General features: G+C 34.0%; 1 protein-coding gene across 3 annotated transcripts in view; it reads left to right on the plus strand.

Moving 5' to 3' along the window:
• Positions 1-23,451, plus strand: part of PRKG1 (protein kinase cGMP-dependent 1) — a 1,143,489-nt gene that overhangs the window by 988,740 nt on the left and 131,298 nt on the right. Inside the window, exon 1 of one of the 3 annotated variants that reach the window (XM_081075400.1) lies at positions 21,286-21,469. The exons of the other annotated variants lie outside the window; for them this stretch is intronic. Within the exon in view, the coding sequence (XP_080931526.1) occupies positions 21,384-21,469 (86 nt within the window). The 5' untranslated portion in view covers positions 21,286-21,383. Of the gene's footprint in view, positions 1-21,285; positions 21,470-23,451 lie in introns of those variants that run through there. 3 annotated transcript variants of the gene reach the window in all.

Raw genomic sequence — 23,451 nt, forward strand, 5'->3', positions numbered from 1 at the left:
TGCATTTGGTTCCTTTTCATTTTTGATATTTCTGCTCTGTCACCCAGAACATATTTATTAGAGGTTGTCTAAGAAATATGAAGGTTTCTTTGGCCCAGACAACTGGATAGATATTTGCAGACTATAATAGAGGATTTGGATGTTCATATACATGCCATTCATGTTGATGAATGTGTCTCTTCAGCTTAGTTTTAATATTCAGAATTCATGTTTCATGTTCTGCATTTCTGAAATAATTCTGAAAAAATGGATAGAAATGTACTAGCAAATTTATTTTTCTTTTGCATTCTTACCTTAATTTGACAATAGAATACCATTTTCAAAAGCTATTAATGTATTTCTAATGTCACCTACACTTTGGAAACAGGTGTCCAATTTACAATTCATTGTCACCATATTTTCTGGCCTGAAAAATATTAAGGAACATGGATTTGACATAATTAATGTAACTATACTACATATTTTATGAATCCTTGTTAGTCTATTTAACATGCAGGGACCTCTATTGAGACAGGGCATCAGAATGTTTTCTTACATGTATATTACATGGCACCTTTCTTGAAATCCTACTCATACTGCAGAGGTTTACTTAAAAACAGAGGAAGAAAAAGTTCAAGGTTTTCAGTAATACAGGACAGCGCATTTAATAACGGTAATCGAGTAACCAACATTTAATGAATTTGCACTCCTCTAAATAGAAAATGTCTGCTGCTTTCAGTCTTCAGAACAAGCAGATAAAGCGGAGAGTCATTTGATCGGTAAGACAGTTGAGGCTCAGAGAGGTTAAAATATCTAGCCCAAGGTTACCTAGCCCTAGTTTTCAGTGTCAGAATTATATTTACAGTGGTTATAGTAGTTTCCTGTTGTTGCTATGCTGAATTACTTCAAATTTAGTTAAAATGATACAAATGTATCATACTTCAGGAGGGCAGAAGTCAAAAATGGGCTTCACAAGGGTGAAATCGGGGTTTTCACAGGGCTGAGTTTCTTCTGAAGGTTCTAGAGAAGAATCCATTTTCTTGCCTGTTTCAGCTTCTCAACGCTTATAGTAGACCCGTGCTTAGGCCCCTTTCCACCCTCAGAAGTAGCAATGGCCAGTCTCTTACATCACAGCACTCTGACTCACTCTCTTCCGTCTTCCTGTTCCACTTTTAATAAGCTTGCAATGGCATTGGCTCCACCTGCATAATGTAGGATAATCTCTTTATTTTAAGGCCAGCTGATTTAACACCTTAGCTCCATCTATAACCTTGACTTTACTTTGCCATGTAACATAACATTTACAGGTTCTGGGAATTGGATATGGGAATCATTTGGGGAGGTCATTGTTCGGTGTACTGCCGGGTCATTTACTACAGCAGGGTCATTAATTGAGGCTTGTTTAAAACACAAGGCTCAATTAAATTCAATGTCTCCAATGTATTGGGGCTACCTGATAGAACATATTTGTTTTATGTTAGGAAGCAAAACTTGAGACCAAGGTTTTTGTAAATGTGACTTATCTAAGAAGTGTTGCCAGGAAAAATAGATACGAAAGTGAAAAAATGGGATGAAATGGGGAAATCAAGCAGGGGTGCGAGATCATGCAAAATCTGAATGTAGCATAGGCTCAGACCTGCTGAGAAAACTCTGGAAACAGTGCAGGTCGTACCTCAGAGTTGCGTGGCAGTGACAGAGGATGAAAGGACTGGAGTATTTATACACCTACATCCCAGTCAATGGTTAAGACTACCTTCTCCATGGAAATCCCTGGGTATTTCCTGCTCACTTATAGACACATAGATTCCAGTTGCCTGAGGGCATTCCGTGCATAAAGAGACCCAGCTTTCAGTTTCGGGGAGCAAAAGTACATCATGATCCCACGTGCATGACAATGGTAAAAGGGACCCAGTGGGAAATGGGGAAACACTGATAGTGTCTGCTACAGTATTGAATTTTTTGTAGCCATCTACTTACCTTTCCATATCATATTTTCCAATATGAAAAGACTTCGACACCAAACAATAGCTCTTCCCTTTATTTGCTGATAGAAATGAAAGGGTGCAAAATAACTACAGAATCCAGCAGCAATAGGCATTGATTTATTTATTCATGAAATCATTTAAAATGCCTATTACATACGTAATTCTGCCAGGTGTGTTGTATAGGAATAGCCAGCTTCTTCCTTCAAGATATCAGTATAACGGCAGATTGTTCAAACAAAATCAGATAAAAATATGAGACAATAAAATTTACTATTTTATAAAATGACACACTCAGTGATTCCTACAGTTTTTCAAAGTAGAGAACAGCCAGTGTGGTGTTGGAAAGCTCAATGACACCTTCAGGTATGAAACAAGTTACTTAATACTTACCTCAAGGGACTTTGGGTGAAGATTAAATGCAATAATGCATGTGAGCACTGGTTGGCATGGTGCTTGGAACAAAATAACTGCTCAGTAAATTTAACAGAATTTAATTCAGCTGGACCTTCGAATTTAGCTCAAATTTGCTTTATAGTTTGCATTGCCAGAAATATATGCATTTAAGTTACTTAGGACAAATGATAGTAACATTAGTTAAAGAAGATTAAATGACTTTGAAAGCCTCACCTTTTTTGTTTTGTTTTGTTTTGTTTTGTTTTAATACAAAATAACATCAGGGTGATCATTAGTTTTAAGTCATTAGTGAAGTCAATAAAATGAAATACTAGGATTTATATATCTCATTAAGTATTTCTTTTTTAAAGATTTTTATTAAAATATAGCTAACATACAATATTATATTAGTTTTAGGTGAATACCACAGTTATTTAATTATTAGGGATTTCTTAAAGTCATGAAAAACAAGTCTAAGAAAATATTAAATTAAAATCAGCCCCTAATTCTGTGACCAAATTATCTATCATATATATATATATATATATATATATATATATATATATATCCCAAAGATTATTATAGTTTGGAATTAATCACATTCTAACTCAAATTTAAACATAAACATAAACTCTGACTTTTTAACTGTCCTGTTCTGAATAGCTAATTATATGATGGCTGTGTTTTCATATTTATATTTTAGTGTATCTATCTATCTTTCTATCTATATGTTTTATTATGTTCATGTGAACACATTGATTTAGTGATGAATGTCATTTTAGCAACCAAATGGATGATGAAGTAATAGATAAAATGTTATTTTTCTGAAGGAATGATTTAATGATAATAGTTTAATTGTTAAAAACCATATTGTAGGGTGAGTTATAAAGGAAGTTATTTGAGTCATTTAAAAATTGATGTCACCGTATTTCTGTAATAAGTCACAAAGTATCTAGATCAATGCATGCCCATTACGTTTCAACATTACTTAATCCTTTACCTGGTAAAATGACAGTAATGACTTGCTGAAGTCCTGCAGTTCTTTATGAAAAAAAAAAAATATCACTCTGGAGGGCAGGAAAAGGAAGTCATTAATAAGACCAACTCTGTTGAGCCTTTTGTTTATTTGACATTGTATTAATAATTTTCTATTATGACATGGAAAAATACCTCAAAAGAGGAAACATATGTGTGGTATAAAGAGGTAAACTAAATAATATCTGTGAGTTATTTCCTGCTCCTAAATCCTAAAAGATTTTCTTTCTTTAAGACATAGTTCAAGAATTGAAAGCATTGATTTCTTTGTGAACCAAGACGGGTTATCATATTCATCATTATTCTCTCAATTTATACCACTGTCAATGTTACCAAACCTCATAAAACAAAGGCATATCAACCTTTGGGGACTTAACTCTTCTATCGACCCATTTGTGATCTTTTGATTTTCATAATCTATCCACAAATGTGTAACATTTTCTTTGACTTTTTTGGAAGAATATGGAAATCTAAATATATATATTTTTAAATTTTATTTTACTAGAGATTGGATTCACATTCATTTGATCTGTATTGATGGTACTTTTTAAAATTAGACAGTAAACACCATGGACAACTAAATGGAGGTCACAGAAATTTTATTTTAAGAATCAGTGAAAAAGAAATCTTTTCTCATTTATATTTCCTTAAAATCTTAACAGGAACAACTCATCACATTTATATGCAAAGTAGACAGTTGCTTTATTGTATAGTGAAATTAAGAGATAACAACTTTTCTTTATTACCAACTGGAAGAAACCCATATCAGGGTCTAAATTGTCTCCAATTCCAGAAGGAGGCAGATATTATGATGTCTGTAGAGATACTGCATATTATAGTTTTTAGCTTGTGGGATCACTTGCATTTACAGTTGGTTCTTCTTGAATACATCTTCAAGAAGTTGGTAAGAAGCAGACTTGTTCTCTTTTGAAACTGAATCTGTGTTAAGGATAAGATAATAACCCAGAAGTGCCATGTGGAATTAAGACCTCATGTCATTCAGTTAACCTTGGCTTTGTAGCATGTAGTAGAGTACTATGCAGGATTGCAGCCGAAGCTAGAGTGGAGCCCTTGGCTCTTCTCTTAGTCTCCCTTTGAAATCATTGAGGGAAGTAAAAGTTTACTTTTATTTGTTGCTTTTCAATGCTTGTTTTCAAAATAGGGATGAAATAACCAAATCTTCAAATTATCAAATCATAAGTATTTAATGAATGCCCTTCGGGTGTCCAGTACTGAACCAGGCATGTGACAGTATAAAAAAAACAATTCAGCCTTATCGTTTCTTGACTAGAGTTGCCTAGTGAGAACACAGGCTACCCAGTTAACTTTGAATTTTAGATAAACAAGGATATATATTTATTTGATACATATATACTTGATACATATATATTTGAGTTATGATAATTCCAGTTACTTCTTCCAGTTTTGCCAATCTAAGAAAGCACATTGTACAGATGACATTTCATGAGAATGTCTTATAAGTGTAATCTTGAAGCTACTCTAGTTTAGACATATTTTTAAATACATTATTCCAAAGCACCTTTCAGCTATTGTTAGTAAGAAATGTCTTGCACACCTGATCTTGTCACACTCATGGGTGTGTGGTTTAGCCTCACTTTATCTTCAAATGTCATACAATGTACTGAACCCCCCAAGATCAGTGCAGATCACAGGTGTTGGAGAAAGTATATTTGGACAGATTGGATTTGAATGAGGTCTTCAAAGCATAGAGAGAATGCTGTTAAATGATAGAATGTGAAAATTTTGCAATAGAAACACAAGGGTAGCCAAATCCCAGCCAATATAATGACCAGAATCAGAGGTTACCTAGAAGTAGAAATATCTTCTCAGCTTTCTCAGCTCATCGTAAATCCATAGACCGGTTACCTCAAAGATCCTCTTTTATCCAAGCAGTCCATTTAGACAAAAACTGAAAGCATTAAGGAAGACACATCTGTAGTCTTCTCTATCTAGTCTGCTATATTTTCATCACTATAGCAATAGTTAAGAAACTGGATTTATAATGAAACCTAAACTGTTAACCCAAATATTTTAAATTCTCAAATGAGTTTGAGAGTTTGAGGAATGACATTTTTACACAAAGCCTGCTGAGCAGTGAGTCATTTGGGAAAATTTTTCCAACCTCCACAATGTCTCAAAATATTTACAGTATTATGAACAAGATTATTACATGATTTTCAGAATTACCTCTGTAAATAATCATTTGAGTTTTTAAAAGGTTGTCCTTTATCTCTTGTCTCAATATCCTAGATAGAATTTCTGGAAAATATGAAAAAAAGATCCTAAAAGTAGCAACTGCTTAACTCTCAATGTGACAAAGTTTTGGTAAATTCTTATTATTTATGGTAAGGAAGTGCAGGCTCTCTGATGTGTCACTTTCTAGCGTTGCCTTTGGGTATTATCTGTCAGTCCAGAAATCCTGCTGTTTATTGTTTTAATACTGGCTTAGAGACCATAAATAAGATAGAAACTATGATTTGCCATGTGGAATAGTGTATAGCTGGCATAAGCGCCTAGGCTGTATCGACATTGTACAAATGTATTACACAAAAAAATACTGACTTAACACAATACAGCACTGTCTGGGTTCCAGTGGTTATTTTAAACATTTTTTTTCAAATTACACACACACACTCCAGCTAAATATTTATATACATTATCTTCATTTTATGAGAGAGACGATCAAGACTCAGGTTGAATGACAGCCAGATATCCCAGAACTTTTGTGGGGAGTAACACAAATGTTGAGTTCAGTTTTTCTGCCTCACATATTCCTTTCTCTCTCTAAAATCTTCCAGAGAATTAAAGATGCTAAAATATCTATTAGAACAATGAAATTATACCAAGCAAGTCATAGATGTGTGAGAAGTGACCACTTTGAATCTCCATGATTAGCTGGTAAAATAGCTTTGTGAAAACTTTTGAGTGTATACATGTTTTTGTGTTTTTTTTAGAGATCTCTGGCCCCCTGCTATGTCCACCAAGATGATAAAGAAGCACCTATATTCTTGCTCGATTTTTAAACAATGACCTATCAAACATTCCTGGTGTGTTTTGCTTAGTTTTTCCAAATATCACTGTCCAAGTAGATCACATTTTGCTTTGTCATGCATAATGTGGCCAATTGTTTCTCTTCTGTTACACTATAAATAAGCAGGGCAATGGGATAGCTACCTAGTTTGTTTATCTTTTCATTGTGTTCATCATGTTCTAAATTTAAAACCTGGCACTAGCCCATTCTGCAGATTAGTTTATTATTATAAAAAGCTGCCCTTTGAAAATGTACATAATCCATTCATATAACATTCTTCTTCTCAGATAGTTATTATAATGATACTAAATGTGTCTAGGGAATTTTTGTATTAATTTTGAGGGAGAAGGATAATATTAGTGAGTAGGTGGTACCACGTTGTAATTAGAAAGTCATCACAAGTCCCAGAGGGGATGAGGCTAGGAACATAATCAAGAACTTCAGTCAGTGATATGGAAAGAAGATTCTGGAAATCACATTACTTTCCTGAACATAAAATTTGAATATTCCTTTTTTCCCCTGACTCAATCATTTCCTAATAGAGCAGCTGTAACTTCTAAAAATATTTTTATCTAACTAGAGAAAGGAGATACAACCAGCTTATTGTTCCAAGTTTTTTATTATTGTTATTATTATTTTATTTATTTATTTATTTTCAGTCAGGAAAATATGTGGTTTGACCTCCTGGCCATCTGGGGAAAGGAAATGAATGAACACTTACCATTAGTTTAGATATAAATGCCTGTCCCCCAAAAGGCTATGTGTTCTTAAAACAACAATAACAATAATAATACAACTCCCCCAAATGTGTGATAAACAGCAGTGCCAAAGAGCTTTTCTTGGCTTTGGATGGTGCTTCCTTGTCTTCTCTGCTCTGTCCTGTCCTGTACCCCATCACTTCACATGTCCTAAGGCTTCTGCCATGCACCTAGGGAGCAGAGATTATGGTCCTGAACTATGTGTTTAATCTCAAAGGTAATGCTAAACCTTTAGAGGACCTGATTAGCGGTTGAGGATGTCTACACAGTAGAGCTCTGATTTTTAATCTATTGAGAATCTGCTCATTTCACTGTTTTGTTTGTTTGTTTGTTTGGGGGAGTTGTTTTTAGATAAATGAAAGGAGGAAGGAAGAATGATCAACTTCTTAGGAAAAATATACTGGAAAATTGAGGCAAAAGGGGCATAGGATATATGGAGGTTGGGAGCAGATAAGAAAAGAGAATAAAATCAGAACCACAATCTGTTCTGGGAGATCCAGTATGTCTCTTAAAGCTGGGCATAGTTTGGAGCTGTGCATTCCAGCAAAAGTGCAGAGTCCATCAATATAGACATACTGATTGCTCAAAGAAGCACCATCTACCCACAGTGCTGGCAGCACCCTGGAGCAATCAGTCCACCATAGCTGTAGTGTTGCTACTTTATGTGACCAATTATATGCAGAACTGCATGTTCTGGATTGCTGTCCTCTTATGAAAGTTGAATTACCAAACAAAAGCAGATGCCCAAATACAAGTACCTCCCATTGGACTGAAAAAGTACCTAAACGAGCTTGGCCAAGAAATTTTCACTCATGCCAGTAAGTGCTGAATTTGTCCCATAGGTCTTCATTTACATTATCTCATTGAATCTTTATCACTCTGCAATGTAGATATTATAGTCCTATTTTTACAGATAAGCAAACTCAGGCTCAACAAGGTTAAGTAACTTATCTAAAGGAACAAGTTCAGACAATTAAGTTCCCGAACTTTCCACGGTGTATAGAATTAATAGAGAGGGTCCATAACTGGGTATGTCGGACTCCAATGACCATCCTCTTATGGTCAAACAATATAGGAAGTTGCAGGTGGAAAAAAGTGGTGGGGGAGTATTTTGGAGAAGCAGTTTCATATTTTTCTTTCAGACAATTTATTTAGAGCACATGATATATTACCTAGCACATAGCAAATGCACAAAAACATCAGCTATTATACTAACACTTTGTTTTAACAATTTTCTCCCTTAGCAGTGTAATGACAACCTCTGTTGACACTTTTACCAGGATTATAGGATTTGTAGATAACAAAAATAGTATAGATTGTGATGTTTTTCTATTCTCATTCAAATCCCTTAGCAAAGATGTTGGTTATTAGTGTCTTAGCCATTCTATTGCTTTGACACTAAGAGATATTTTAAATCTAATTCAGGAAGTTAGTTGCTGATGTGACAGATGATCTCGTTTGTGTATGTCTATGGGAATGTTTTAAGCCTATCTAATTTTAGGCTTTCTCTAGATATAAATAGTTTGTTTTTGAGGGTCAAGGTGAAATGCCTCCATGCTGTCAAGTTTCCTGGAGATACTTTGTGTCGGGTTATTTGAAAGTTCAGTGCTTATGCGTTGTGTTAAGTAGTTTGAACCTCTCTCTAGGTCCTCCTGTGACCTGGTTCCTTCCCTCCCCATCTCTAGCCTGATAATCATACTACTCCCTGACTCTCACTGTAGTGCTTTAAAGACACAGAAATGTTTGTAGTTTCTCTACTGTTTTTTAACCATGTGTCTGTTTTTGCTCACAGAATCCTCTCTGCTTAAAAATGTCTGCGCACTTCCTACCCCACCCCACTTTGTCCCACCTTTTACCTTGCCTGGATTACTCTATTTTTGAAGAGTCAATATGCTGTATACCTGAAACTAATGTAAAATAATATTGAATGTCAGCTATAATTTTAAAAAGTAGTCACAGGAATGTAAAGTATAGCATAGGCAATATAGTCAATACTATTGTAATAACTATTTGCAGTGTCAGACTTATTGGGGTTATCACTTTGTGAGGTATATAATGTATAATCACTAGTTGTTTTCTACACCTGAAATAATTAAAAGGAAAAAAAAAAAAACAGATTCAACACAATGGTAAGTTCTTCCAGGAAGGCGATGCCTAAATTTTGTGTTCCTGACAAGATGGCACCAGATGACCTCTCTGTGCTCTGGCCATACCAATGCATTCATAATTTTAGTTTGAATTACATTTTGTTATAATTATCTAGGTCCTCTACACTTGTCTTTTCCCGTGCCCTCTGCATAGAAACGCATTTTATGGATGTGAAAACAAAGGCCATACGTACTATTTAGTGATCTATTATAGTAGAGTTGTGTCATTTCAACAGAGTTGGTGTTGATGGTTCATATCCTTCTATGATTATCCACATTCTTTTATGGTGTGTGTGTGTGTGTGTGTGTGTGTGTGTGTGTGTGTGTGTGTGTGTATGTCGGGGGGTGGGAGGTTCTTCTTGGCTATGGGGGAAGGGATGTTGATAGAGAGTTCTATTGAGGCAGACTATTTACGTTCCTAATGAAGAAACTATGGAATTTGAGGAGTTACTTCTTCAGGCTCTTTTAGTCTTCTCATTGAAATCCTAAGGGGTCTTCTTATACCTTGTTTCTTCTCATATACCACATAACATTGTCAGAGGATCTCCTTAAAGCTTACGATCATGTCACCTGCATGCCATTAAACAAATATTTTAAATGCACACATGTTACAGCCTGGTAGTATTCTCTGTCTGCATTAATATAACCCAGTCTACCTTTCTTGCTGAATCTTCCATATGCCCTCAATCCAACTTGGTTTTTGTGAAGCTGAACTTCTCCACCCATCCATGTTGAACCCTCTATTTAGAACATTCTTCTATAACTACAAAAATAAATTCTGTCAATATTTGAAGACCTGGCAAATATCTCCATTTTTACACAGCCATTATAAAGGTTTCTACCCACTTGCAGTTTCTTTCTTCGCCTTCCAGATCTCTTGATATATACTTAGCTTGTGGGATTTATAATTACCCACCACCCCTTATATCATAATTAGTTTTGTGTTTCTCACACAAACTCCTGGAGCTTCAATTCCCCCAGTTGAAAAATGAAAGTGAATATCTGTATCAAACGTGTAATAGTTTTTCTTTTAATTGTAAGTAATAAAATCCAACTCACACTTGTATGACTCAGAAGGGATCCATAGTGGATGGATAATGAGCTATATTATGGACCAAGTTTCCTTGGTCCTCTCAAAAACTATAATGAGCAGCCAAGAAATCTATTCAAAACAAGTAGGCTTCTCTTTCTCATTTCAGATTTCTATGTACATTTCTCAGTCTTTCTTGTTGTACACCTGTTGTCTCTGTCTTTTCTATCCATGTAGTGGCAGTGATTCAGCCAGAGCTCCCAAGTTTTTACTTGCTTTCAGGTACAAATATCCTTGAGTCCCAGTTCCCCCTAAGCAGGAATCTGATTGGCCAGTTTGATCAGGACCAGTTAGCGATGACTACTTAACTCCAAGAGGCTATGTCTAAGGAGCTATGAGCATGATAGCCTACTGGCAAAGAAAAGGGTTAAGTTTCACCTGGGTGGGCTTAGAGTACAGGAAATTATTAGAGAATTGTGATTATGGTAATCTGAGATGACACTCTAAAAATGTATCTATTATAGGCTTGTTGTGAGGGTCAAATATGATAATTTGTGATACAAGGACTGTATATAGCATGTGGTACCTATGGTCAGACTACCTGGATTTGAATCACTGCTGTGCCACTCATCTTTATGGCATTGGGAAATTTACTTAGTGTCTATTTACCTCAGTTTTTTTCATTTGTCAAACTGTGAAATTATAATAGTAGCTAAATCATAGTATTGTTGTAAAGATGAAGTAAGTTTGAAAGTGTAAATCTCTGTTACAGAAATTGGCATGGGGTGATCACTGAAAACATATTACTTATTGTTAAATAAAATGTTTTCATAGTTTTTAATCTATCATTAGCATGAAATAAAGGTTTGTTTCCAACTTCTCATACTTCCCTTTATTAAACTAAAAATTCCTTGAGAGTAAGGACAATACATTATACATCACTGGGTCTGTCAGAGGCTGTAACATGGTTTCTTACATGGTTTAGACACTCAAATTGGGTGGATGGATGGATGGATGGATGGATGGATGGATGGATGGATGGATATATGGATAGAAGGATAGATGAAGAAGGGAAAAAAGGAGAGAGAAAAAGTGGGAAGAAGGGAGGGAAGTAAGAATAAAACTAACCCTTTAAATGCACTTTGAATTAGGAAAGGAGATTTGGCTGGTTTGTTCATAAAGGATATCAGCCCAAAATCCGGGCAGAGTTAAAAAAAATACAATATGTATCAGATGGAAAGATATGACTAATTGTGTTCTGTTCTACAAATTGAGATACTAGATAGCTATGATTATCTGGTTGTGAGATAAGATAGATTTCTCAATCGTGATTAAGAATGAATATAGCAATGGATGGTTGTGCGCATCGTGTTGTCTCTACACATAATTAAAACCACTAGGTGCCTTAATTAAGATTATTAAAAGTTCCAAGTGAGACATTATTTAATTAGCAGGTTATTTGCTGTGTGATCTTTAAAAAATCACACAGTCATCAAATGAGATGACATTTGATTAAACTACAGGTTATATTGATTAAGCATTTTCTTTTGAGTTATTTTAGATGTAGTTAAAATCTGCAAAAGTTATTGTTGAATCACTAAGTAATTAGCTGCAATGTAGATTTCATTTTTGTTAGCTGAGAAACATTAATTAAGCACTTTGGTCTGATTAGATTGTCTGCCTTGGAGAAGTAGATGAATAAAATCACAAGAGTGGAAGGGAGTGGCAGGGCAGTGTTTTTTATACAACAGTGAACTTGGAGTTTGGTGAATGAAAGTTCACATCTATGCTGTTATCCAGTTAGAATGGTCAAGGTAAATACAACCTGCAGAATAACACTCTTTGACCACAGCCTAGAAACTGGCAAGGATCGATATTTCCAAGATCAGAAAGATAGCATTTTTATTGGAAGGCACATGGACACTGGGAATAGGTGATTCTGATTTAAAATCTGCATCTGTCACTTTTTAACTGTGTGACTCCAGGCAAGTCCTTGAATCTCTCTGATGTTCATTCAGTTCCTTCATCTAATTAGGAGTCAACAAACTTTTACTGTAAAGAAGCAGATAGTAAATATTCTAGGGTTTGCATGTCACATAAGGTCTTTGTCACATATTCTTTTTTGTTTGTTTGTTTTTGCTTCTTCTGTTTTTAACTCTTTAAGCATGTAAAACCCATTCACACTTTGAGAGCTGTACAAAACCAAGCTGTGGCCTAGGTCAGAGGAATGGTTTTCTGATGCAATATGACTGTATTAATACAAGATTTCACTTGTAAGGGGCAAACATCTTAGAGAAATGCTCAGTAATTGTAGGTTCTCCCAAGTATCATCGAAGCTAAAACTTTTGGTCAGTTTCACTTGTGCCACAGCTATTTTTACAATGACCCTATCGTGTTACCATTTGCGCATCAGGGTTCTCAGCTATAAATTCAAAGTAACAGTGCATGGCTCTTGCTACCTGTCTTCCCAGTGCTCCTAATGTAGTAGATGCTCAATTAAGGAATGTTTAATAATAGTAAGGGCGATACTCAGTGCACCCCGACCTCAGCACTCATACAGAAGTGGCGCTGAGTGGCGTGTGGTAGGTGAGATACAGAGTAGAAGCACAGTGAGTGCTGCAGGACCCAGAGCACAAAGGACAACTACAGAACAGTTTTCCACACATCCCCTATCTGTCAGCTACTAATATCAAGTAAACTGGTATATGGGGGTATTGAGTAGAGGGAGAAAAGAGAACAATTGGATGGTGCGAATCAGGCAAGACTTCCTGGTAATAACATTGTTACCACTGACTTTAGCTAAATACTTTTATTCTTAGTTATCCAAGAAGAATTTGATACTTTTTTCCTAGCAATTCACTGTAGTCTCTAACAGCAAAAAACAATAAAAACACACAAAAAAGAGAAAAACAACAACAACAACAAAAACAAGATAATAAATCCCAGACAAATGGGAGCATATTGTCCACTCTTTGCCTCCTGCTAATCCTGTTTTTTTCTCCTGCTGAGAGATTTTATATATGTTTAAGAATGTAGTAAAACAATCTGTTGGATTTTTAAAGATATTTGTATGGTTGATATATAGCCATTTATAATTTTTCCAGTCCCAGCGCTGCAAGCTGCATTTCTCTTTCCTCTTCTTTTTGCTTCAAGAGTTTCAGCCATTATGAATTAATCGCTGTTTGCTACACACAAGATTTTTTCGTACTTTTCCACAGGATGTTCCTAGTGATATGACCACCTTACTGTCTCTGTTGACAAATTACTGCATGCATACTATTTCTTACCTGACACATCATTACTTCCCGTAGCTTCCCATGAGCCTCTCCACCATCAAGCTGCGCATCCCCACCACTCATGTCCCAGTCAGGGTTGAGGCATTCCCATGTGATTCTGTGTCAGTCATACCTCTGACGTACTCTGATCACACTGCATTATAATATTTATAATCCGTCTTACCCATTAGATTGTAACATTTGGAGGGCAAGAATTTTGTCCTTTACCCCTTTTTATACCTAAGAGAGTACCTTAGAGTCTATGTACAGAAACTATGATTGCTAGATAAAATGTAAGACGGATTATAAATTTGAATGTCAGATAAATAATGAGTACTTTTTACTGTAAGTATATTATTACATGAGGCACATTTAAACAAAAAATAGTCTTTGTTTATCTGAAATTTACATAAAAATGTGTGCCCTGTATTTATATTTACTAAATCTGGCAACCCTACATTCTTGCATGAATCAATAAATGAATGAATGAATGAATGAATGAATGAATGGATGGACGTCATTCATTTTCTGTATTATAGCATGAAACTATTTTTTTTATTAAAGTTTACTGGGGGTGACAATGGTTAGTTAAGTTACATAGGTTTCAAGTGTACAATTTTATAATACTTTATCTATGTATCACATTGTGTGCTCACCACCCAGAGTCAGTTCTCCTTCCATCACCATATATTTGATCCCGTTTACCCTCATCTACCACCCTCCTCCCACCTTACCCTCTGGTTACCACTAAACTATTGTCTATGTCTATGAGTTTTTGTTTCTTTGTCTTTTTGTTTTGTTCCCTTGTTGCTTTCAGTTTTATATCCCACATATCAGTGAAATCATACGGGTCTTGATTTTTTCTGTCTGACTTAGTTTGCTTAGCATAATAATCTCAAGATCAATCCATGTTGTCACAAATGGCACTATTTCATCTTTTCTTATGGCAGAACACTATTCCATTGTGTATATACCACTAGTTTCATTAATTTCTGCAAATTTCAGATTAGAGAGTAAGCCATAGTAGAAAATTTAGTCAATGTGATCTGGAACCCTTCATTGAATTTTGAACAATGTTTTTATATTAACAACAGAGGAACTTACTATGAAGAAATGACTTTTAATTCTTGAGGTACTTTCTAGGTTAATATAATAGAAGAGGCATGAAAGTAGTGATGATCCATCAGTTGGTAAACAAGAGTGAATAGAATCTATTGGGGTTAGACATGCTATAATAATAGAAATGAAAATAACAGTATTGTGTAATTATTGTTTATTGAGTAATTTTAGTACTCCGACACTAGATGCTTTCATGTTTCATTGCTTATTCTTCATAAAATTAGCCCTACGAAACACTATTATTTTTCCAAGAAAATTGAAAAGCGGAGAGAACTTAAGCATCTTACTCAAGTTCACATAGCTAATTAATGGCAAATCTGATATTTGAACTTAGATGAAATAACTCTTGCATTTGTTCTTCTAATTACTAGGCTCTACTTTCAGTGCAAAGATTTACTATGACTTAATATATGCAATTAATGTATGCTGTGTGATTAAATTATGAAAATGTATTATAAAGAGAACATTTATTTTCTGATTGCTAGAAGAAATGACGAAAATGCAATCTCAAAGAAGTATTAAATATTAAAATATTATTATATACATGCATGGAATATATATATATATATATATATATATATATATATATATATATATATACACACACATATACATATACAATTTGTATCTTAACCTTTTAAGAGATCCAAATCACCACCCTAACAGTTGTGAAGGGTGTTAACTTAATAATCAGATGTCCTTTCTCAAAAAATACTTTCCTTAGTTTGTCATTTAGTTTCTGTAATTGCTACTAGTGAAAGTAGGGCAAAAGGCAGTGCTGTAAGTGACACTGGAGAATACTGTGTCAAATGTTTTTACTTGCTGCACCTGCTATGTTGGTATCTCTCCAATGCAGTCAGAATAGTCCAGCATAAGTTAGCTGTAGCTCTGCTAGCTGGGGATAGCTTTGGGGTGACGGTGAGGGGTAGCCATGGATGGATAGCAGCTAACCATGCAATCAACACCGAAGAGGCCTTCCAGGAGAGTAAAAGAACTTACCAGACAGGCTCCCTACTCACAGAATGCTTGTAGGAGTCAATTTGTATTATTTCATGTATTTACTTTAAAAAAAGATTTGTTTTATGACAGGTAATTCAAGCATATAACATAAAATTTGAAAGCTACAAAAGTAATTCTCCCTTCTTCTTCTGACCTTTAATCATGCATTCTCTTCCCTGATTATAATTACTTTTTTTGTTCTGTCATCCTGAAGTGATCTATTCATTTCAATGTGTACTTATTTTTTCGTGTGTGTATTTTATGTAAAGGAGAGCATACACTCGTGGTTCAGCACCATGGTCTTTTCACTGAAGATATTATGCAGATGATATACATACAGGTTTTCCTTCATTATTTTAATATTTTTTTTAACATTCCCTTGCATTTATCTTATGAAATTTTAATAAATTCCACATTGATAGATATTTACATTTTTCTTAACTTTGCTATTACACAGAATACTACAGTACTATGAAGTTAGGGCATCTATAATATACCAAAATTCTTGGCAAAAATTGATTGATATATTTAACAGTAAGTCTAATACCCTGTGTGCTTTTCCTAACTAACAACGACTGTAGTTTATATTGTATGCAGTGATTTGGCTTTAGCAATTTTTATTCAGATTAGCCTTGTGTACACATAGCCATGACTTTCTTTACCTATTATGTCGTTTCTTCTGTGTAGCTTTGATTCAAAGTTAAGCTTTTTATTCAATTTGGATAAAATTATAGCCTATTAAATGCACTGAATTTTAAAATCACCAAAGAATTTTGTTTATTCAATTAAAGCAATATAAGAAATATTTCATAAGCAAGTAAAAAAATAGGAAATCTTTTGCAATTTAACTCTATTTTAAAATTCTGTACATTTCTCTTCCTTAAAAAAGCCCAATTAAAATCTGAATTTTAATTTTTAGTCATCAAAATGTTATTCCATAGACATTTATTATATTCTTGACTTCTGATTATGAGAATATATTATTTCAAGTGAACATTTCATTAATCACAGATAAAATTATGAATATGAAAATCCATGCCACAATATGCTACTTACATATTCAGATAGTACATCACAGTTGAAGACTTATCATATCCTTTTCTACCTAAAGAAATATCCTTGGATTCAAGATAAACCATCCCAGGAGCATTGAAAACTATGATAATTAGAACTTTTAAAAAGTGCTTTGTTAAAATTCTAACTAATTACAGAGGAGGACAGAGCAGTGATTTCAATCACCATTTCAAATGTGAAAAATGAAACAGACTGGGGCTTTTTCTTAAGGACATACGCTAACTTGGCAATAGAACAAGAAATAGGAGAAACTCTCCTGACATGTCGCATAGAAATTTTTACAGGAGAGAACACCCTCCTGGCCTGAGGGCACTTTAGGAAAACTTTTTATTTATTTATTTATTTTTAATTTTTTTTTTTAAGGAAGCCACACCTCACAGTGTCCAATGTGGGGATCAAACTGTCAACCTTGGTGTTATTAGCACCTTGCTCTGACCAACTGAGCTAACCAGCCACCGGAAGCTTTTGGAAATATGTGACCGTTCAACTTAATATTCATTTCAAACATGCATCACTGAGATTTATTAGCACAAAAATTCCAGTAATCATTCCAACGTGCTTCCTTTTTCTCTATTTGAAAGATAGGAAAAAATGAAGAATACATTTTAAGCTCTGTGAAATGCAGAAGAAACAAAGAAAAAGGAAAGGATCAATGCATTATTTTATTCATTAAAGCATATGGCCATGAGATCCCCATGATGCATGAGATACCATGACCCTTTAGACTCACGAAATAATTTGTCTATTAATATCTTCTCCCCAAATTCAAAGTTATTTTGGCCACTTACATTACAAAATTACATGAACAATATCTGAAAAGTAAAACCAACCATCAGATTTATCTTAATCCAGGTTATTTTATGAAATATAGATAACAGAAGGGGAAGTGTAGAATTAACAGGAAAATGAGCATTTGATTTGAGATAATGAACAGAACATCTATTATATTGCACTTCAGGATTATGTTTTAAAATTTTAGTAAATGTTTTTTTCCCCCTCTTAAGACATCTTGAAATCATTCAGAAAAAGACCAAATGGGCCCTTAAGAAAACAATGGCATTATACTAAAAGTCTGTACTCCTAAACAACTATAAAGTAACAGAAAAAATGAGAGCAATAAGCTCTTCCTTCTCTCCATAAAATATAGTCTGGGGAGATATTCTAGATTTGTATGACTTTGCCAAAGAGTATAATATTCAAAGTCAGAGTACAGAGTAAATGCCATCTGTACTCTAGCAAGAACAACAACAAAAACTAGGATTCAGAATTTTTTCAGTGGTTATTCCTTACGCTAGGTATGAAATGTAGAGAAAATTATATTTAGTGACCAGATAGAAGAAAAAGAAGCCATCAATGACATCAACATTCAGAGGAATGAATGCATTCAAATATGGAATATGGAAGCAGTATGGATAACTGTTAAATCTCAGTTAAGCTAGTGTCCCGAAGGAAGCACAACAGAAAGACATAGCAATATGTATCCCTCTGCCATTGCTTTTTTTCTCCCTTTTCACTTTTGCATATTCCACTTATAAGGTCGAACCAGATGAAATTCCCAAAAAGTGATCTTTTTTTTTTCTTAACCAGAAAAAATGGCAGTTTCACCTAGTTCAACCTAATGAATGTCTGTGTTCATTGTCATTGGAATATGCCATAGAATATGAAATTCATATATCATATAAAAATTCATTATACCATCAACCCAGCAGGAGTAACATGAAAAAAAATGTGAAAATAAAATTCTTCCAAATTCATTGCTGTGATTTTCTTATTGTGACCTTCCATGGGTACGGATAGAAAAGAATTTGCATTATCTCTGAAAGTGAATTGATACAGTAAATGGAAATATTCATCTCTATATTAACACGAAGAATAAACTTTGGAGTTACCTTATTGATAACACTAATAATTGTTCTACCTAGAGAAGTATTCTCTTTAAGTTTATGTCATGAGTCTCTGTTATTTATGAGAAAGCAGACATTGCCTTGCTCGGACTCCAGAAAGAGGATCTGCTCTATGCTCAATTTTATGGTGATCATAAGTTGATATGTATTCTTGATAATACATTTATTTTTTAAATGTATTTGTTCTTTCATTACTCCTATATTCTACATTGGAAAATTCTAAAGAAAAGAGATCACATTTTGTGTTTAGATATGTTCTTTAATATATAGAAGGCTATATAGTAACATTTATTTTAATTAGTGGAAAGGCCATCAGTGTTCTGAAATTATTCATCTAAAATTATTTTCTTGATTCTTTATTTCATTATGGCATACAGATTATTTTCTCTAAGCTTAAGCTTTTGAACTAACTTTTAAGATTTTATTTAATATGGTACAGGAAAAAGGGTTCACTTAGTCAATTCCATTTTAAAATAAATCTTTAGAGTAGCCTACATGTGCTGAATGATTTGTTCCTGCCCCTTGCCTTCTTTTCCTCAGTCCCTGAATTCCAACTTTTTGTTTTCCAATAAGCTATGTTGTATCTCGGGGCTATTGCATATGTTGTATTTGTTTTTAGAAAATACATCTCCTGACTCATCTTGCTAACTGAACACATCCTTCCAAACTTAGTTTTTAATATCTTCAAAAAGATTATCTGGACTCTGAAAGGAAGAGAATCAGAGAGATCAGTTGTGAGTCCGTATTAACATTTTAGGGTAGAAATGGTGGTGATGATTCAAAGTAGAAACAGTGGCTATGAAAATGCAAAGGATGGATAGATGTAAGAGGAAAGGCTAAGACAGAACCAATGTAATCAACACATGCAAGGATTGAGAGAGATTTTTAAAAAATGAATCTAATCTTTTGAACCTAGGTGAATGCAAGAACAGTGATATCATTTACCAAGATAGAGAACCCAAGGAAAATAGTGGTTTAGAGGTTACAAGAATATGAAGTAAGTTTGAATTACAGGTTGCAATGGAACTTCCAGACAGGGATGGCCAGTAGGAGAGAAGTAAACGTTAGAAATGAAGACTCAGAAGTCATTAATATAACACTAATAGCTATAGGATTATGTGAGATTTCTCTAAATAGAGAAATCAGAGCAATAAAAAGAAGTTTGGAGAAACATCTAGATTACAGTGAACTAGAGAAGATTCAGGAAAATAAATTGAGAATGTGATGTCAGAAAAGAATTGGGAGACTAATATTGTTATAAAAATTTAGGGAAGGAGGTTTTATAAGGAAAGTACTATATTTTGCCCTGATTAATGCACACTTTTTTGCCCAAATGTGTGAGGGAAAAATAAGGATGTGCATTATACATGGGTAGTACTAATTCCATACTTATATAAATGTCTTTAATTCTTTTATTTATGTTTATGAGTTAAAGGTGTAACTCTAAAAATCAATAATGATATCCATATGCAAAATAATACTCTGGAATAGAATCATTGGTTTTGTTGAACTTAGGACAAACTTGCAACGATGAAGCATTCTTGGCCTTCTATGGTGCGTAAATATCATAAATTTGTTACAGGTACATAACATTTATTGTACCTTGTATCTGTTCTTGTGTTTTGTAATTATTTGTTACATAAAATATCTTGTACCATAGTATGTTAAAAGCTAAATGCTAAAATTCCTTTATAATACAAAAAAAGTACTTAAATGTAAACAAATAAAAAATTGAATTAAAAATTTTAAATGAAAGATTTTTTCCCTGAAAGTTTGGGCCAAAAACGTGGGTGCACATTATACATGGGAGCACATTATACATGGCTGACCATGGTATTCAAACGGGTCATGTGCTTCCTAGATGTCAGAGGACCCGAAAGTGATGATGAAGATGACAAGCTATTATTTACTGATTGCTTACTCTCTGCCAAGCTTGGTTAGAAGACAGGCATTTATTTCATGCATTAATTCATTTTACACTTAGTATGTATGTTCTGTTAGAATGTGGGAGGTGTAAAGCATGTTGGAATAACTTCATGACTAATAGAAAGTAGAGTCAGTGAGTGGCCTGATATAACTTTTTTTTTTTTTAGAATTTTATTTGCTCTGGGACCAAACTTTCAAATAGCACAGTTGCATTTGTCACAAATTCTACAATTTTAATATATAATTAATGCAAAGTATAATTTCACTTTACGTGACTCTTTGACGCTTGTCATATCCTATCCACTTTGAATATCCTACTTGTAGTAACTTTGATTTTGAGATGAATAGGGTTCATTTTGCCCTATGTCATCCAAACTTAACTGTGGGCATTAAACCATTACACTTGACTGAGAATAAAGGGCTCCAACCCATGGATTGCCCTAAGTTCAGAAGCAATTGGAGTAGTGTCAGTTTCCATGAAGGCTGGCACTGTGAGAATGCTAGGACTGTTCACGGCACTCACACTGCTGTAGAGCTGGAAAGGGAGAGCCCTCACTGGGACAGCAACTTTGCATGAACTATCCTCTACCTTGGCCTCGTACACTCTGCGTTCCCATGAGATAGCAAGCTACTATTGAGTTCTCTACCAGTCATGAGGTACAAAGGAACTGCTTCAGAACAAGAAGAGTCGGTGTGAAAACTTTGCTATGGAGTATTCAGATACTGACAGTGGTTCTGCTTTTGAATACAGTGATGATGAAGATTCCAGTGATGAAGTTCAAAGAATATCAGAGTCAGTGAACAGAAAACTGTATTTGTAAATATGTTTGAGTATTTTTCATGCTGTATGATTTCATTGAAAGGAATTTCTAACTCCTACAAAACTGGTTAAACAGAGAACAATACTAAATGGCATAGCTTTGATAGTAATTATTCATTAATCAATAGCAAGTTTATGAAATATCTGTTAATCTGCTAAACAGTAGCTACTTCTGTAATAGCACAGTTTATTAAATGTCACGCTGAAGTCAGCTAATACAGGTACAACAATGGAGGAATATGAGATTTTACTTTTAAAGACAATGTACATGTTAGACCTAGACTGTTATGTAGATACATGTATATTTACTTGCTATAAAGAAGTGTGCTGAATGTGCAGAGTCAATATGTGTTCAGTGAAAGTTTTTAAGTAAGTAGCATGTACATTATTTTATACCTCTAGTTATAAAATTCTTTCATGGTCAATGTTTTTTTTTTCCTTCAAAATCTCACATATTCTTCCATTAGAAATTATAAAATACCCGGAACTGATAAAAAATACAAATGAAAGAATGTTCAGTTTTTAAAAATAAGACTATCTTCCTCGCTTCTTTTTCCCCCATGTCTAAACCATTATTACATGAAACCCCTACTAACTTGGCAGATGTTCTGTGGAAAACTAGTATCATAACAGCAATGTATGGATAGAGACAAATTCAACAACATGGAGCTATTAGAACCTCTATATTATATGAGTATGTAATATTTTATATCTGAATCCAAGTGATATTTGCTTTTACCATAGTCCTTGGACCTACAAAGGATCTAAGTATATGGTAAGTCATAGTATTGTCAGCTTATATGAGTAGTATTCTCTCATTTGAAGATTTATCATCTCTCCTAAAATAAGGGATTGATATATGTCAATATGTCGGATAGTATTTTTTTCTGTCACAGGAGCAGGTTCTTTGAGTACACAGGGACTGCATTTCTAGACACCTGCATACAGGTGTAACAGCCTTAAGTACCTTAATAGTAGAGATACAATGACAATGTAATGGCAACATGAACTTGGCACTGAATAAACTTGATATTGAGTAATTTCCTACTGTTACGTAATATTATTATAAATCAGCATAGCAGGGCTAGGAAAGAGCTATGGATAGGAATTATAATAATTTGAGATGCACAATGGTTTATTAGAATAGCTTTGCAATCAAGCACGCATAAACGTATTGCTGTTTTTATTAAGAATGAAATATATTTTTATACTGGTGGACAGAGAGACAATTATGACTACTTACTGCTCAGAAGTTATTTTGCATTAGAATTTAGAATTGTTGTCAAATTGAAATATGATAGCAGAGTGTATCAACAGTGGACTGTTGTGGAAAGAACATGGACCTTGAAGCCAGCCAGGTATGTGTTCAGATTCCAGGGCTGCAACTCAATAGCTATGTCTGACTTTGGGTAGTTTACCTAACCTCTATCCCCATGTGTAAATTTGGAATAAAACACTCATCCTCTGTTATATACATTAAATGATATTTATGTTCATTGTTTAATATAGTTCCTGATATGTACTGGATGCTCATCAATTGGCAAATATAATCTATTGTTTAACAGATTGTTTTTTCCTCCATGTTATTCATTTCTTCTGTTTTGATCTATGTCACTCTACTAGGTACTAAGATTAACTGTAGGCTATAACTTACAAATTTTCCTTTTTAAAATAAAATACTTTCAATTTTATTGGCTTTGTCACTCTTTTGATTTTTGATTTTTTCCCCATCTACATTTAAAAATATCTATGTATTTTCTTTTTGTTGCAAGGAAATTGCATTCATTTTTAAAAGTCTATCCAATTTAGGCAAGAGGATATGATAAAATCTTAAAATATTAAAAATGTGTGATGAAATCGTTTTTAAATTCATATGCATAGAAAATATTATAAAAATATAGTATTATTGTATATATATTTTGAAAGACGAGCAATTTCTAAATCAGCAACATGGA

This window comes from Rhinolophus hipposideros (assembly GCF_964194185.1).
Source record: "Rhinolophus hipposideros genome assembly, chromosome: 15".
Lineage (NCBI taxonomy): Eukaryota > Metazoa > Chordata > Mammalia > Chiroptera > Rhinolophidae > Rhinolophus > Rhinolophus hipposideros.